A 20,546-nucleotide genomic window follows, 5' to 3' on the forward strand; every position below is an offset into this window, starting at 1 on the left:
TGTAACACACAGACTGACATAGTGATTGTAACACACAGACTGTGACATACTGATTGTAACACACAGACTGACATACTGATTGTAACACACAGACTGTGACAAACTGATTGTAACACACAGACTGACATACTGATTGTAACACACAGACTGGCATACTGATTGTAACACACAGACTGTGACATACTGATTGTAACACACAGACTGTGACATACTGATTGTAACACACAGACTGTGACATACTGATTGTAACACATCAACTGTGAAATTCTGACTGTAACACGTAGACAGTGACACAATGATTGTAGTTCATCAACTGTGACATACTGGTTGTAGCACATCAACTGTGACATTCTGATTGTACCACACATACTGTGACATACTGATTGTAACACATAGACTGTGACATAATGATTGTAACACACAGACTGTGACATACTGATTGTAACACATATACTGTGACATACTGAGTGTAACACACATACTGTGACATACTGATTGTAACACACATACTGTGACATACTGTTTGTAACACATATAATGTGACATACTGATTATAACACACAGACTGACATACTGATTGTAACACATATTGTGACATACTGATTGTAACACACAGACTGTGACATACTGATTGTAACACATAGACTGACATACTGATTGTAACACACAGACTGACATACTGATTGTAACACACAGGCTGTGACATACTGATTGTAACACATATACTGTTACATAATGATTGTAACACACAGCCTGTGACATAATGATTGTAACACACAGACTGTGACATAATGATTGTAACACACAGACTGTGACATACTGATTGTCACACACAGACTGTGGCATACTGATTGTAACACACATACTGTGACATACTGATTGTAACACACAGACTGTGACATACTGATTGTAACACACAGAATGTGACATAATGATTGTAACACATAGACTGACATAGTGATTGTAACACACAGACTGTGACATACTGATTGTAACACACAGACTGACATACTGATTGTAACACACAGACTGACATACTGATTGTAACACACAGACTGACATACTGATTGTAACACACAGACTGGCATACTGATTGTAACACACAGACTGTGACATACTGATTGTAACACACAGACTGTGACATACTGATTGTAACACACAGACTGTGACATAATGATTGTAACACACAGATTGTGACATACTGATTGTAACACATCAACTGTGAAATTCTGACTGTAATACGTAGACAGTGACATAATGATTGTAGTTCATCAACTGTGACATACTGGTTGTAGCACATCAACTGTGACATTCTGATTGTACCACACATACTGTGACATACTGATTGTAACACATAGACTGTGACATAATGATTGTAACACACAGACTGTGACATACTGATTGTAACACATATACTGTGACATACTGATTATAACACACATACTGTGACATACTGATTGTAACACACATACTGTGACATACTGATTATAACACACAGACTGTGACATACTGTTTGTAACACATATAATGTGACATACTGATTATAACACACAGACTGACATACTGATTGTAACACATATTGTGACATACTGATTGTAACACACAGACTGTGACATACTGATTGTAACACATAGACTGACATACTGATTGTAACACACATACTGACATACTGATTGTAACACACAGACTGTGACATAATGATTGTAACACACAGACTGTGACATACTGATTGTAACACACAGAATGTGACATAATGATTGTAACACATAGACTGTGACATACTGGTTGTAACACACAGACTGACATAGTGATTGTAACACACAGACTGTGACATACTGATTGTTACACACAGAATGTGACATACTGTTTGTAACACATATAATGTGACATACTGATTATAACAAACAGACTGACATACCGATTGTAACACATATTGTGACATACTGATTGTAACACACATACTGTGACTTACTGATTGTAGCACACAGAATGTGACATAATGATTGTAACACATAGACTGTGACATACTGATTGTAACACACAGACTGACATAGTGATTGTAACACACAGACTGTGACATACTGATTGTAACACACAGACTGACATACTGATTGTAACACACAGACTGTGACATACTGATTGTAACACACAGACTGACAAACTGATTGTAACACACAGACTGACATACTGGTTGTAACACACAGACTGGCATATTGATTGTAACACACAGACTGTGACATAATGATTGTAACACACAGACTGTGACATACTGATTGTAACACACAGAATGTGACATAATGATTGTAACACATAGACTGTGACATACTGATTGTAACACACAGACTGACATAGTGATTGTAACACACAGACTGTGACATACTGATTGTTACACACAGAATGTGACATACTGTTTGTAACACATATAATGTGACATACTGATTATAACAAACAGACTGACATACCGATTGTAACACATATTGTGACATACTGATTGTAACACACATACTGTGACTTACTGATTGTAACACACAGAATGTGACATAATGATTGTAACACATAGACTGTGACATACTGATTGTAACACACAGACTGACATAGTGATTGTAACACACAGACTGTGACATACTGATTGTAACACACAGACCGACATACTGATTGTAACACACAGACTGTGACATACTGATTGTAACACACAGACTGACAAACTGATTGTAACACACAGACTGACATACTGATTGTAACACACAGACTGGCATATTGATTGTAACACACATACTGTGACATACTGATTGTAACACACAGACTGTGACATAATGATTGTAACACACAGACTGACATACTGATTGTAACACATATTGTGACATACTGATTGTAACACACAGACTGTGACATACTGATTGTAACACATAGACTGACATACTGATTGTAACACACAGACTGACATACTGATTGTAACACACAGACTGTGACATACTGATTGTAACACATATACTGTTACATAATGATTGTAAGACACAGCCTGTGACATAATGATTGTGACACACAGACTGTGACATAATGATTGTAACACACAGACTGTGACATACTGATTGTAACACATAGACTGTGACATACTGATTGTCACACACAGACTGTGGCATACTGATTGTAACACACATACTGTGACATACTGATTGTAACACACAGACTGTGACATACTGATTGTAACACACAGACTGTGACATACTGTTTGTAACACATATAATGTGACATACTGATTATAACAAACAGACTGACATACTGATTGTAACACATATTGTGACATACTGATTGTAACACACAGACTGTGACATACTGATTGTAACACATAGACTGACATACTGATTGTAACACACAGACTGACATACTGATTGTAACACACAGACTGTGACATACTGATTGTAACACATATACTGTTACATAATGATTGTAACACACAGCCTGTGACATAATGATTGTGACACACAGACTGTGACATAATGATTGTAACACACAGACTGTGACATACTGATTGTAACACATAGACTGTGACATACTGATTGTCACACACAGACTGTGGCATACTGATTGTAACACACATACTGTGACATACTGATTGTAACACACAGAATGTGACATAATGATTGTAACACATAGACTGTGACATACTGATTGTAACACACAGACTGACATAGTGATTGTAACACACAGACTGTGACATACTGATTGTAACACACAGACTGACATACTGATTGTAACACACAGACTGTGACATACTGATTGTAACACATAGACTGTGACATACTGATTGTCACACACAGACTGTGGCATACTGATTGTAACACACATACTGTGACATACTGATTGTAACACACAGACTGTGACATACTGATTGTAACACACAGACTGTGACATACTGTTTGTAACACATATAATGTGACATACTGATTATAACAAACAGACTGACATACTGATTGTAACACATATTGTGACATACTGATTGTAACACACAGACTGTGACATACTGATTGTAACACATAGACTGACATACTGATTGTAACACACAGACTGACATACTGATTGTAACACACACTGTGACATACTGATTGTAACACATATACTGTTACATAATGATTGTAACACACAGCCTGTGACATAATGATTGTGACACACAGACTGTGACATAATGATTGTAACACACAGACTGTGACATACTGATTGTAACACATAGACTGTGACATACTGATTGTCACACACAGACTGTGGCATACTGATTGTAACACACATACTGTGACATACTGATTGTAACACACAGAATGTGACATAATGATTGTAACACATAGACTGTGACATACTGATTGTAACACACAGACTGTGACATAATGATTGTAACACACAGACTGTGACATACTGATTGTCACACACAGACTGTGGCATACTGATTGTAACACACATACTGTGACATACTGATTGTAACACACAGACTGTGACATACTGATTGTAACACACAGAATGTGACATAATGATTGTAACACATAGACTGTGACATACTGATTGTAACACACAGACTGACATAGTGATTGTAACACACAGACTGTGACATACTGATTGTAACACACAGACTGACATACTGATTGTAACACACAGACTGACATACTGATTGTAACACACAGACTGGCATACTGATTGTAACACACAGACTGTGACATACTGATTGTAACACACAGACTGTGACATACTGATTGTAACACACAGACTGTGACATAATGATTGTAACACACAGATTGTGACATACTGATTGTAACACATCAACTGTGAAATTCTGACTGTAATACGTAGACAGTGACATAATGATTGTAGTTCATCAACTGTGACATACTGGTTGTAGCACATCAACTGTGACATTCTGATTGTACCACACATACTGTGACATACTGATTGTAACACATAGACTGTGACATAATGATTGTAACACACAGACTGTGACATACTGATTGTAACACATATACTGTGACATACTGATTGTAACACACATACTGTGACATACTGATTGTAACACACATACTGTGACATACTGATTATAACACACAGACTGTGACATACTGTTTGTAACACATATAATGTGACATACTGATTATAACACACAGACTGACATACTGATTGTAACACATATTGTGACATACTGATTGTAACACACAGACTGTGACATACTGATTGTAACACATAGACTGACATACTGATTGTAACACACATACTGACATACTGATTGTAACACACAGACTGTGACATAATGATTGTAACACACAGACTGTGACATACTGATTGTAACACACAGAATGTGACATAATGATTGTAACACATAGACTGTGACATACTGATTGTAACACACAGACTGACATAGTGATTGTAACACACAGACTGTGACATACTGATTGTTACACACAGAATGTGACATACTGTTTGTAACACATATAATGTGACATACTGATTATAACAAACAGACTGACATACCGATTGTAACACATATTGTGACATACTGATTGTAACACACATACTGTGACTTACTGATTGTAACACACAGAATGTGACATAATGATTGTAACACATAGACTGTGACATACTGATTGTAACACACAGACTGACATAGTGATTGTAACACACAGACTGTGACATACTGATTGTAACACACAGACTGACATACTGATTGTAACACACAGACTGTGACATACTGATTGTAACACACAGACTGACAAACTGATTGTAACACACAGACTGACATACTGATTGTAACACACAGACTGGCATATTGATTGTAACACACAGACTGTGACATAATGATTGTAACACACAGACTGTGACATACTGATTGTAACACACAGAATGTGACATAATGATTGTAACACATAGACTGTGACATACTGATTGTAACACACAGACTGACATAGTGATTGTAACACACAGACTGTGACATACTGATTGTTACACACAGAATGTGACATACTGTTTGTAACACATATAATGTGACATACTGATTATAACAAACAGACTGACATACCGATTGTAACACATATTGTGACATACTGATTGTAACACACATACTGTGACTTACTGATTGTAACACACAGAATGTGACATAATGATTGTAACACATAGACTGTGACATACTGATTGTAACACACAGACTGACATAGTGATTGTAACACACAGACTGTGACATACTGATTGTAACACACAGACTGACATACTGATTGTAACACACAGACTGTGACATACTGATTGTAACACACATACTGACAAACTGATTGTAACACACAGACTGACATACTGATTGTAACACACAGACTGGCATATTGATTGTAACACACAGACTGTGACATACTGATTGTAACACACAGACTGTGACATAATGATTGTAACACACAGACTGACATACTGATTGTAACACATATTGTGACATACTGATTGTAACACACAGACTGTGACATACTGATTGTAACACATAGACTGACATACTGATTGTAACACACAGACTGACATACTGATTGTAACACACAGACTGTGACATACTGATTGTAACACATATACTGTTACATAATGATTGTAAGACACAGCCTGTGACATAATGATTGTGACACACAGACTGTGACATAATGATTGTAACACACAGACTGTGACATACTGATTGTAACACATAGACTGTGACATACTGATTGTCACACACAGACTGTGGCATACTGATTGTAACACACATACTGTGACATACTGATTGTAACACACAGACTGTGACATACTGATTGTAACACACAGACTGTGACATACTGTTTGTAACACATATAATGTGACATACTGATTATAACAAACAGACTGACATACTGATTGTAACACATATTGTGACATACTGATTGTAACACACAGACTGTGACATACTGATTGTAACACATAGACTGACATACTGATTGTAACACACAGACTGACATACTGATTGTAACACACAGACTGTGACATACTGATTGTAACACATATACTGTTACATAATGATTGTAACACACAGCCTGTGACATAATGATTGTGACACACAGACTGTGACATAATGATTGTAACACACAGACTGTGACATACTGATTGTAACACATAGACTGTGACATACTGATTGTCACACACAGACTGTGGCATACTGATTGTAACACACATACTGTGACATACTGATTGTAACACACAGAATGTGACATAATGATTGTAACACATAGACTGTGACATACTGATTGTAACACACAGACTGACATAGTGATTGTAACACACAGACTGTGACATACTGATTGTAACACACAGACTGACATACTGATTGTAACACACAGACTGTGACATACTGATTGTAACACATAGACTGTGACATACTGATTGTCACACACAGACTGTGGCATACTGATTGTAACACACATACTGTGACATACTGATTGTAACACACAGACTGTGACATACTGATTGTAACACACAGACTGTGACATACTGTTTGTAACACATATAATGTGACATACTGATTATAACAAACAGACTGACATACTGATTGTAACACATATTGTGACATACTGATTGTAACACACAGACTGTGACATACTGATTGTAACACATAGACTGACATACTGATTGTAACACACAGACTGACATACTGATTGTAACACACACTGTGACATACTGATTGTAACACATATACTGTTACATAATGATTGTAACACACAGCCTGTGACATAATGATTGTGACACACAGACTGTGACATAATGATTGTAACACACAGACTGTGACATACTGATTGTAACACATAGACTGTGACATACTGATTGTCACACACAGACTGTGGCATACTGATTGTAACACACATACTGTGACATACTGATTGTAACACACAGAATGTGACATAATGATTGTAACACATAGACTGTGACATACTGATTGTAACACACAGACTGACATAGTGATTGTAACACACAGACTGTGACATACTGATTGTAACACACAGACTGACATACTGATTGTAACACACAGACTGACATACTGATTGTAACACACAGACTGTGACATAATGATTGTAACACACAGACTGTGACATACTGGTTGTAGCACATCAACTGTGACATTTTGATTGTATCACACAGACTGTGACATACTGATTGTAACACATAGACTGTGACATACTGATTGTAACACATCAACTGTGAAATTCTGACTGTAACGTAGACTGTGACATAATGATTGTAGTTCATCAACTGTGACATACTGGTTGTAGTACATCAACTGTGACATTCTGATTGTACCACACAGACTGTGACATACTGATTGTAACACATAGACTGTGACATAATGATTGTAACACACATACTGTGACATACTGATTGTAACACATAGACTGTGACATACTGATTGTAACACATAGACTGTGACATACTGATTGTAACACACAGACTGACATACTGATTGTAACACACATATTGTGACATACTGATTGTTACACAGACTGTGACATATTGATTGTAACACATAGACTGTGACATACCGATTGTAACACACAGATTGTGACATACTGATTGTAACACATCAACTGTGACATTCTGACTGTAACACGTAGATTGTGACATAATGATTGTAGTTCATCAACTGTGACATACTGGTTGTAGCACATCAGCTGTGACATTTTGATTGTATCACACAGACTGTGACATACTGGTTGTAGCACATCAACTGTGACATACTGACTGTAACACATATACTGTGACATACTGATTGTAACACAGACTGTGACATACTGATTGTAACACACAAATTATGACATACTGATTGTAACACATCAAATGTGACATTCTGACTAACACGTAGACTGTGACATAATGATTGTAGTTCATCAACTGCGACATACTGGTTGTAGCACATCAACTGTGACATTTTGATTGTAACACATCAACTGTGACATACTGATTGTAACACATCCACTGTGACACACTGACTGTGGCAAATTCATTGTATGACATTGACTGTTACATACTGATTGTAACACACCAACTGTGACATGCACAATAAAATGTAGTTCTGTATATTTATCAATGAATGTTGCTGCTTTGTCGCTTGTCCTCCCTACTCTGAAAAATACAAAGGTCTTTTTTCACTTGCTTTAAACAAGTGCCATTATTCTCTAACTGGGAAAAAAACCCTATATTACTATGTCCAACCCCACTTTATTATTTTAGGATAGACAGCGAAATTGAATAGATTTTGGAGCATAGATCTACCCAAGATGATGTATCATGGTATGGAATCACCAAGGTATTTCCACTTCCAACATTTAGAAATGATAATATGAGTTATTTTTTCATTCCACAATACATCAGGTTTGTTGAGTACCCTTTATAATTAGATACAGTTACAATCTAAGGTGCGCAAAATGTACAAACTTGCCAAAAGTGACAAAAAGACAGGATGTCTCCCTACTGATTCCCAGTAGCAATGTATTACACAAATGGCACAAGATCGATCAATTTTATTGTTTAAACAAAACGAATAGAGCACATTGATGCACCAATCATCGGCTATAGATGTCAAACATATGGCAACTGTGACACCTAGTCTTCAGAAGAAAGCTGCTACATGTTTCTGTTAGCAGCAAGTGATCTTTTATATGCACTTTCCCTCGGACAAGACAGCCTTTAAATTTAACAGGCTGGTTGGGGCAGGAGAAAACACACAATCAGAGAATGGATACACCAAATGGATATGATCCTAAGAATAGCAACATTTATTAATATAGCAGTTAATTTTGTATTTTTGCAGTGTTTTATCAGGTGAGACTACAGGTTTAAAGCTTAGGTACATGCTGTACTGCCCAATAATGGGCAAATTACCTGTTTCTGCCAACTGTACAAAGACCTGAAAAATTAAATTAAAACCATGTACTCGATATGTGGGTAATATACCTTTTATTTGTATACACACAAAATATGACATAACATAACGCACATACTGAATGAGACCCACAGTGTGTTCAAGAAGGCAAACTATTGATTTATTGTATGTGTACATCATTATCGTTATATGACGAGTGTTCGCACTCCTAAACACCATACAGAATCATGGGTGTGTATATCAATTCTATATAATTCTTACATTATTCTGAACTTGCATTTACTCTTTTTTTATTTCCTTGTTTAAACCAACAACAAAAACATCTATATTTCATGATACAAACCATTTTAAAACACACTTTAAAAAAATAAAATATAATAGAATCAATTGTACATGTACACATAAAACAAATATTTTGGATATGTGAAAAAATACTCAGTACAATTAATGCAAAATTTAGAATGTGAATAAATAAATAAAATAAAATAAGGTAGTGCTGATGAGATGCTTCGACTAATTACTTTGAACCAAATGATGATTAGCATTAATTGGTTACAAGCTTTTCATTTAGCAAAACAACTGGACCTAGGTGTCAGAAAGAGAGGATTGCCACCCTCGACCAACTCTGACAATAATACATTGTCCCACACCCCATTGGAAGGTGAATTAATACATTATTGGACCTTCCAGTTTATGGCATCTTCCAGTACTTATGTTTCAGTGTTTTCTTTCACCATTTGTCAGTCGTCAGTCCCGGCTAGAGACTTCGCGATGTGGTCTATTGGACATGATCAACTGTATTACTATAACACGTAGGTCAGTAGCCAATGTCAAGGCTAGAGACTTCGCGATGTGGTCTATTGGAAATGATCAACTGTATAACTATAACACATAGGTCAGTAGCCAATGTCAAGGCTAGAGACTTCAACACATTTGTCAAACTCTGCTACAGCACTAACAATAACAACAGAAATGATATCAATCAGGAATGGGAATTTTTCAGCTTTTTATCTGATTTCGGTCTTTTTTTTGTGTAAAATGATTTTTACAAAGTAGATTGGATTTGATTTGTGAATGCTGAAAAATTACCTTTATATAAGTGTAGTGCATATACAGAACCGCACATATGTTGTTTCGTTTCATATTTATTGCACAAGTTTATTTTGCGCAAGACTTGTGGTATATTCTTGCAGAAAATGAACGAGTGCAATAAATAGGAAGCGAAAACAACGTATGTGAGGTTCTGTATTTATTACATACCTTCTTTTATTTTTCACAAAAACGATTTTTAATTTCACAAATCTATTAATCAATCCTCCTTTCATGGATTTACTTAACGTTATGAATCATACTCTGCAGCAATCTTGTGTAAGAAATCAAATATGATGTGACATAATCAGTAATAAAAAGGCGCTAACTCCATTAAAAATAAAAAGGGAATTCCCCATTTACAAGTTCCAGTCCAGACAGCACATATGTGTGATACAAGATAAATGTATCACACGGTTTGAAAATGTCTGTCACTATAGTAAGATTGAATAGGTATGTAATACAAATACATCGGTCTGATTACAAATGTACAATATACTAAACATACAGCAGGTACAAGTCCATGTTTGATCATTTAATGCAATGTATACAAAGCAACACAACAAATGTGAGATACAAAATAATATGTTGTTTTAACAGCCCTCGAAATAAGCAGCAATCAGCATAACGTATTGGTAGGTTACATCATACTACTCAGTTTTATTCTAGTGTGTTATGACTTGATTTAAATTTGTTTAACAAGAACGAAAATATCAATTTTGATTAGACTTAAAACTGCTTCAATAAGTTAACCACCATATAAACATTATGGTACAAAATATACAATTTTATTTCAATCGGACATTTAAAATGTTTTCGTTTTACTTAATATTGTATTATGATAATTTACACTACAAGGGATTATGTAAATAATATTTGCATTACTTTTCTTTAAACAGGTACCATATATATACATTCCCAGAAAATGGGTGGAAAATCTTATATTCATGTCAACAACCTTTTTCAAATGTGATCTTTTACTTACATTAATATACTGTTAATACATGTTCAAATACATGTATCTATAGTAACAACTGGCTATTTAACAATATACAAATATATGTAATTGTGAAATAAAATAATACATAATCATTATATACATCTTGGCATATATTTTTCACAAATTCCCAGCATAAATACATGTATGCAATGGAAAGTTAATTATACATGTACTGAAATAGCAAAGAACCTAAAGTGTCAAGTATGGTGAATAATGTACTAGTTTTACATATGCCTCTCCACACTAAAATACTGTGGGGACAAAAAACTGCTTTTGAGATTCAACTCCAAACTATTCGAAGGTTGAAATATTTTTTAAAAAGCAGTTGATAAGGATGCTAAACGTTCTTCACCTCGGTGGTGTAAAGGCTAAGCTATTGGACTTGAAGCTGGTAGGTACTGGGTTCACACCCTGGTACCGGCTCCCACTTAGAGTGACCTTCAATGGCTCAATGTTAGGTCACACCACCATCTTCTCATTACTAGCCATTAACCAGACCTGGACACACAGCCCAGATAGCTGAGGTACCCAAGTGTGTGCTCAGGACAGCATGTTTCAAACTTCTTTGGATATAAACACCAAAATAAAATAAAAATAAAATAGTATACATGTTCACATTTTGTAATGCGATTTTATAATAAACTATTCTACAATTCTAACCACCTTATTTTAAAGCACTAAGTGAACAAATTATCTATAAAATAACAACTCAATATCCACATAAATATTTAAAATTAAATCATGTTTTATCATACATTGTAGGTGTTGGAAGTGGAGGGGGAAGCAACTCTCATCACCTGAAAGATAAGTACAATATTACTGCCTCCCACCTCCAGTTCCTGTTATCTCCCGATGTCTATATTTATGTACATTATTAAAATAAACAACGTAGGTATTGTTAGAACATTTCAAACAACATCATTACTTTCGGTGGGGGTAACACAAAAATTATTAAATCACCAAGAAATATTTTTTCTCGCATACAAAACTAGCAATCATTTACTAGGAACCTAATAATTTATAAATAATATAAGCAAATCAATTAATAATACAGGAATTTAAAATAATTCAAGCCTTTTTCATCAATTATATCATCAATGAAAAATGTAGGAATTGTTTTAAATTCTTGTATAATTATCTGTTTTAATAATAAAAATGCTATTTTTATCAAAGACAATCAGTCCACCCCCCCCCCCCCCGCCATGAAACATTTACAAGTGTCCCTTGTATCTACATGTAGCTGTACTGCAGCAACTCCTCTCTAACTGTATCCATATTCATCATATGACCCCCCCCCCCCCCCCACACCGTTATAATAGGCTAAGTATGGCCGTGACAGTACATCCCCGTTATCTTGTAACAGCCGTTTTAGTACATTGCAGCTTACTGTTTTAATTCTTCAGCACTTGGTGTTCTACATTACAAGACTAACTGAGTCTATGTCCACTAACCATAACATACAGTTTTAGCATTCTTTGGTGTTCTATGTACTAGTCGTACTAGTCAGAGAAGGCTTCTGAAAATAGTGAGAGCGATAGTTTCATTCGATGTCGCTCACTTAAGTATAGTTTTGTGTAACCATTTTTTCTTTTTCCGCGCATTGAATTTATGACATTTACATGGTCATGATGAGTTACACAAAAACAAAATGTTTTTGCATAACCCTTAAAAGGTTACACAAAATGTTCAGTTTTCAGAGGCCTACAAAGGACATATTGGTTCATCTTGTAAGCATATAGTTTCATATTGTCTCAGCACTCTTTAAGGCTTCATATCAGCTGCTATGACACTACCCACATCTGTCTTCACCAGCCCACAGCATTCGGTTTTTCATTTTCTGGTACTCTGGGTAACAGCTGTTACAAAAGCCTTCCTTCGTGGGATTTCCATAATTATCACAGGTTGACTTCTTACAGATCTTCTGAATTTTCCTCGTGTTCGCCACTTTGGTCATCATCTTGTTGAAGCGGTCGTCCGAGCCCTCTGGTGCCGCCCCCACCGCCGGTTCAATCCACAATGGTGCAGGAGGTGTGGACAAGTGTTTATGGTAACAGGTTGTGCACATGTTACCTGTGGCAGGGTCTCCGTATCTCTGGCAGTTAGTTACGGTGCATTTCTTACCATGTTGGGCGGACTGCGATCTTTGTGGTTGTATCGGCCCTGGCACAAGTATGGGAGCTGTGAAGCTGCGTCGCTCCTCTGAAATACACACCATGAATGAATGAATGAATAAGTCCGTGAGTAAATGAATGAATGAAAAAACTTAGTACAAAGGAAACCACTGACTAATGGATGAATGAATGAAAGGATGAATGAATGAATGAATAAATGAATGGATGGATGGATGAACGAATGAATGAATGAATGAATGAATGAATGAAAAATACTGACGAATGCACCAGTGAATGGATGGATGGACAAATGAATGAACAAACAAATAAACAGATGAATGAATGTTAAATGAATTACAACTGCTGATGAAACCAAGTGTGAATATCATGGTGTAGCTAAACGTATCGGGCTGGTAAAGACTTTGTTTTAGCAATACCAGCTCAAAGAATGAATGTTTATCGATATCCCAGCATATAACCCTCCCTACTCAAGCACATTTTCCTTTTTCATATATATTTTTTGGGAAAGCATGCTCACTGAAGGATAACTGGTTTAAAACAAAACCCCTATTTGATATGTAAGAGATCGTAAATACATAAAAACTATAGAGCTATAATGATACAGCGATACTGTATCATATTGCAATACGAGGGCCACAATACAATACATTCATGTTTTAATAATTTTTGGTAAAAAAGTTGAAGCAGAATTTACGAACTTACGAATATGCACTATAGAGCAATGAAAATGTAATTTCAATGTTCAGTTTCTGGAATTCCCAAGCATTAAGTTTTCATTTTTCATAAATTTGAACTAAATAGTTTAATAATTATGAATGATTGACATGAAAAGTTAGGTATCTCGATATGTATGATATCGCGACCCAAGTATCAGGATATGTCTTGTATTGCGACCTCCCGTATCATTGCAGCTCCAATGAAAACAAGATAAATCACATACGTACCACGGTTTACTACAGGAGGCTGTGCAGATGTGCCAACATTGGACACAAACTGATAGCCATAGCAACTGATGCACATGTCTGCAGTACTGGGGTCTCCCAACTTGTCACAGCCAGGCATGATGCATCTTTTACCGATCGGGGCCGTGTGTCTACCCTGCTGCTCTGAAACAAGACAAGACTGCACTCAAACCAGACTCCCATGTAATATGTAGCTAATATCAGCTCTAACTAAAAAATATCCATGTTTAGTAATGCTTAAAGGTCAATGCTCTTCAGATAGTGAACGGATATAAGAAAAGAACAAAACAAAGAACCCACCTAACCATCTGTGATTTTTAAATTATAGAAGAAATCATATTGTGCACAACTGGGAAGACTTTTCTTTTGAACATGTCTAGTAATGTTCAGTAGTATAATTGATCATATTTGTTAGTTTGAAGCAAGTGTCAAAAAAGCTTTTTGTCAATTTTATTTCCCTATTTTCGAAACCATCTTAGCACTACAAAATCGTAAAAACCATCATAAGTTGTGACGTCACTACAGCACACGCCATAGCTTGTGATGGTTTTATAATTTTGTAGGTTAAGATTGTTTCGAAAATATGGGCCCAGGGAACTTCTTTTTTTTTAAATGTTCATTGGCAACATTTGCTATGAGTTTCAAAATTGATCAGCAACTAGTATTTAATGTTACAGAATTGTGTAGTGACCTCTGAAACATGCATAGCAAATCACAATAAAATACTGAACAAAACATTGCCAGATATGAAATATACTAAAACAGAAACAACAGAATCCAGAATATATTAACCTCACAGGAACTATATAAATAGACAATCATTAATTAAACCTGCCACTAAAGACAGTGGTTGTCGGATAAAAAGTAGTTAAAGATGTTAGTGTTTTCCCTAGAAATTTGGCAAAGGCATAGTAGACTTAACACTTTTGGGGCATTTTCATGATTTTCAATGCACTTTTTTGTTCTCATTAAAACCAAAGCAAATATTGAAATAAAAATAAATGTAATTAATATGCTCGTTTTAATAAATAAATGGCAACTTATTTAACAGGGATGTTTTATTGATTAATAATATATTTTCTTACTGTTTCAGAAAGGCCATTTTAGAATTAATTACAGTAAATTGAAAAATTTGTTTAATCTGAGGGCAGCATGGCACTGGTTAAGGCAAGATGGCGCCAGACTACCGAGGCAGCACCATACCAGTGATTTATCCAGGATATTTGATCCGGGTCCCATGTTTGGTGGGATTGGGAAAATTAGTGCAAGTAGATCATACTAGGAATATTTGTTCAGGCCACTGAATGATGCAGTACGTACACCACTGAATGATGCAGTACGTGCACCACTGAATGATGCAGTACGTGCACCACTGAATGATGCAGTACGTGCACCACTGAATGATGCAGTACGTGCACCACTGAATGATGCAGTACGTGCACCACTGAATGATGCAGTACGTACACCACTCAGGGCTAGCTCTGGCACTCGCCAATTGCGAATTTCAAAAACAATTGGCGAATTTTATTTTAATTTGGCAAAATAATTTCATGAAATAACTGAGAGAAAAATTTGATAAAATAAGTGGGTTTGTGTAAATGTTTTAGTTTGCTAGGTAATTTTGCGAAATGTTCTACTGACCCAGAGCTAGCCCTACCACTGTTAAATTAATTTGTACCCTCCAGCAAAGGCTTCCAGAATTCAGGGTTGAAAATTAACACAAGAACCATGGTCGCCAGCAGGGCAAGTTGATGAAAAATCTTACTGGCCCTTCTCAAATTCAACTAGCCCTCCAATTATCACACTGAAATGTAACTTCATAATGAATAAAAGTTAAAATTCATATAAAACTGGTTCTTAAGTTTTAAGCCCATACCAACTCAAATAACATGTTTTGTTAAAAAAAGAAATCAAATATAAATGTTTCTTTACAAATTACTATTAAATTATACAGATTAAATCTCATTTTTAATACAGGGGTGACGACAAAATGCTAGAACAGCCAATGTCTCTGATGTAAAATATAATGCACTACAAAAAGAATAAAATGAAGGAAATGGTTTATTTAACAATACACTTAACACAAAGAGAATAAAGGTAGAACTGCATGTGCTGTAGTATATAAAATTATCTGGAGGTGGTAATCCTCTTTTGGGCTATATATGCAACAGGAATGAAATAAAGTTTGTGGCGATGCAAGAGGGGGTAAACTTATTCAGTACAGGATTTCCTCAGGAGTGGCTGTCCTCCTACAGATGAAGCATGGACACAATTTGGATATTGTAAATGCTACAAATAAATATCGAAAGAAAAAAAAACCTAAAAAAAAACCCCCACACACACAAACCCCAACATTTTATCAAAATATACTACCGTATGCTTTTAGTTATCATAATACAAATAATAAAAAATGTACTTATTGTTTATTACAGTAATATTTGGATGGTTATGTCATCATGTAAGACTTAGTGTCACTTTAGATCTGATTACATGCAAATCCCTTAAACTTAAAACTATACCGGCAACGACAATCAATTAACTGACCATTGGAATAGGCCCTGTAGTAATGCAAAATTTCATTGGCATTTTTATATGCACACATGCTACAAACTACAAAAAAGATTTTCATTTTGTTCTAGAATAATGTAAGCTAATTAAATATCATTTCTTTTTACCATAATATTAAATAACAATTGCCAAATAGTAGCTCTACCAGATAATTATTGCATATCCAGTCCATTCCAATAAGATGACGACTTCCAGATTAAACAAAAATACACGCAGTGTCTTCAATACGTTTTGAGCTCTATGTTTAAAAAAGACCCAACCCAAAGCCACAAAAGCTGAGTCTGGTGCTATCAAAATAAAGAAATTGTTCTGTCTCTGCTGCCAGATCTGTAGTTCGCACCAATACACATGTGGTGTGTTTTGTCACATTCGATTCAGTTTCAGTGTCTTTCTTTTTAAACTGGAACCATACATTCTTAGTCGCCCGTAGCCAATAAAGGGGGCCACCGGGCCACCGGGCGACTGCTAATTTTCAACCCTGAGAATTAGAAAAAGATGTGAAAATATTGATCAGGCTTTACAGTCATAAGTGTATCCTACGATGTTTGTGTATATATACTCGTTTTTTCTCACACATATGTTGTAATTACAAAAGTTACCACATTTTATGTGTGTACTGTGTTACTACCACATTTTATGTGTGTACTATGTGAATGTAAGATCAAATAAAAATTTAAAAAATAATAATTTCTTACAGCAGACATCATTAAACATGGGAACTTTTAGTCCAAAAATTGGGAATTTTCAGTGTCTTTCTTTTGTGAAGGTAGCCTATATTCGGACCCATGGAATGTCTGGATAAATCCCGGCCTGATAAAAGCAGCTAGTGAAAGCCTAGACGTACCTGGTTGTGACAAGCTGGTGGTTGGCACTCTGCTCTGTGTGGACGAGTTGCAGCGGAGGATGGTGAGGCACGCCTCACACAGACTGGCTGGTGGGTAGATCATCGTGCTGCACATCGGACTGGCACACTTCTTCTTGTCCTCTGGGTACACCACCTGTCGCCCACAGCCCACAGAAACTCCCGACGGCGTCCCAGACTCAATGATGCCAGTTTCAAGATCATTCGATTCACCCACTTCCGCCATGGCCATGTTTTCTACGGGACTCGGAGGCCTTCGGTGGAGTTGCTGGAAACATGTCTCACACTTCTCGCCTTGCAGCCTCATTCCCTCACATCCTGGTGAAGAACAAATCTTCTTTTCTATTTTCACGTCAGCGGGCTTGTATTGCTTGGCTTCAATTAGTTTTATCGCACAGTTTGTACAATAGCCAGAATTGCCCGGGAAACCGGGGTTCACACACTCTGGTGTGACACACTTTGAGAAGCCTCCTGCTGCAGACTGCAGGTACGATGATAACTCTACGGCTATGGGTGTGTGCTCCATCTGTGGCATGGGGCTGACCTTAGCTGGAGCTATTTGTGCATGCTGTGCAGCAGTAACAGTGGGTGATGCATGCTGTGCAGCAGTAACAGTGGCTGGTGCATTCTCTACGAAGCATTGGTTACATCGATTTCCTTGATTGGCCTTTCCTTTCCTAGCACACTGAGGAGTGATGCATGCAATATCACTGGGCGATATCTCAGCGCATGACTCTTGCATGGGTGAACTTAGTTGAGTTCCCAATCCGTACAACTCTCCTTGTGAAAAGCCACTCTCCTGACTTTCTGCTATGTGCTTGTCATTCACCTTGCTGGTCTCTGCAGCACCTGCTCTCATGTTGACTTCAATGTCCATGGATGACAGCCGGGGCGGGCTTCCACCTCTCGCAGGATCCCTCTGCTCATTCTTCATCTTCTTCAATGCTTCTCTTCTGTTCTTCTCTGCACATTTATGACAGTATGGAAAGGTCTTGCTGGAGCATCTATATCCACACTTTCCATGACACAACTCCCCCATTAGAGACACATTGGGGTGTGTAGACTCGAGAGGCATCGACGGTGGAGGGGCTGAGGGTTCTGCTGCCATAGCCTCAGGAACCTGTGACTGCAACCGACTACTTTCAGACTTCAAATGTTGCTGGAGGCATTGTGTGCACATTCCTCCCTGGGCAGGGTTGCCAAAGAATTCACAGTTAGGAGTCTTACACGGTACTGGTGTGAACACATTACTTGCCTCCTGCATCATGGGATCTGCTGCAGCTGGTCTCGTTGATGGTGGCACACTGCCTACCGGCTGTTGAGCATTCAACTGTGACGACCCAGACTGCTGGTTGCCATACTGGTATCTTGCTTGAACTGGTGGACGTTCAGCTCTAATATTTGCTTCCAGAGGCTGAGAGTAGTACTCTCTGTACAGCCTCTCAAAGTTGGCCTTGTAATCTTGCAACAAATTCAGAGGTGGTGGCATTGGTTTATAGTCTATCACAGCTCCAACATGTGTTCCAATATTACTTTTAAACTCTTTCAGTTTTAAATACTTTTTCAAAAGATCGTTAGCACGTCTTTCTTCACCTGCATCCATTAGGAATCGGACTGGCAGAGCTGAATTGTTAGCCAAGATCAACGGAAGATAGTCGTCCAACTTGCTTGTACCGACATCAAACTGCGTGTCGAGCCCCAGCAGGGGACAGAAGTGGTTCATGCTAAAACCCAGGATGACTGGGATGGGGCAACATTCGATGGGATCTCTTTCCAATGGCAGATAAATGCCCATCAGATTGTTAGCCTGCAGAGAGGATCCACTAAATGTGTGGATACTATCGCGGCCCAGAAGGATGATAGGTCGTTTGAAGATGTTGGCAAGGACATATACATGGACTGCTTCTAGCTGAGTGTACGGCATGGCCGCGATACCAGTAGTGGCTGCCGAGTCGCCCCGGGCACTGTGAAGGACCTGTGCCCACTCTCTCTCCCATTGCTGTCAACAAATAATAATAAACACCACATATAACTTCATGTCTTGCTG

The 20,546-nt window shown here is 37.0% G+C and overlaps 1 protein-coding gene across 3 annotated transcripts in view; it reads right to left on the minus strand.

The window, feature by feature from the left end:
• Positions 1-9,943: 9,943 nt before the first annotated feature.
• The window catches only part of LOC121372539 (tumor necrosis factor alpha-induced protein 3-like), a 45,099-nt gene continuing 34,496 nt past the window's right edge, over positions 9,944-20,546 (minus strand). For all 3 annotated transcript variants that reach the window (XM_041498921.1, XM_041498922.1, XM_041498924.1), the window contains exons 4-6: positions 18,482-20,498; positions 15,052-15,213; positions 9,944-14,174 (exon numbers count right to left, since the gene is read on the minus strand). In XM_041498921.1, the coding sequence (XP_041354855.1) occupies positions 13,765-14,174; positions 15,052-15,213; positions 18,482-20,498 (2,589 nt within the window). In that variant the 3' untranslated portion in view covers positions 9,944-13,764. The remainder of the gene's footprint in view (positions 14,175-15,051; positions 15,214-18,481; positions 20,499-20,546) is intronic.

This window comes from Gigantopelta aegis, chromosome 4, assembly GCF_016097555.1.
Source record: "Gigantopelta aegis isolate Gae_Host chromosome 4, Gae_host_genome, whole genome shotgun sequence".
Classification (NCBI taxonomy): Eukaryota; Metazoa; Mollusca; class Gastropoda; order Neomphalida; family Peltospiridae; genus Gigantopelta; species Gigantopelta aegis.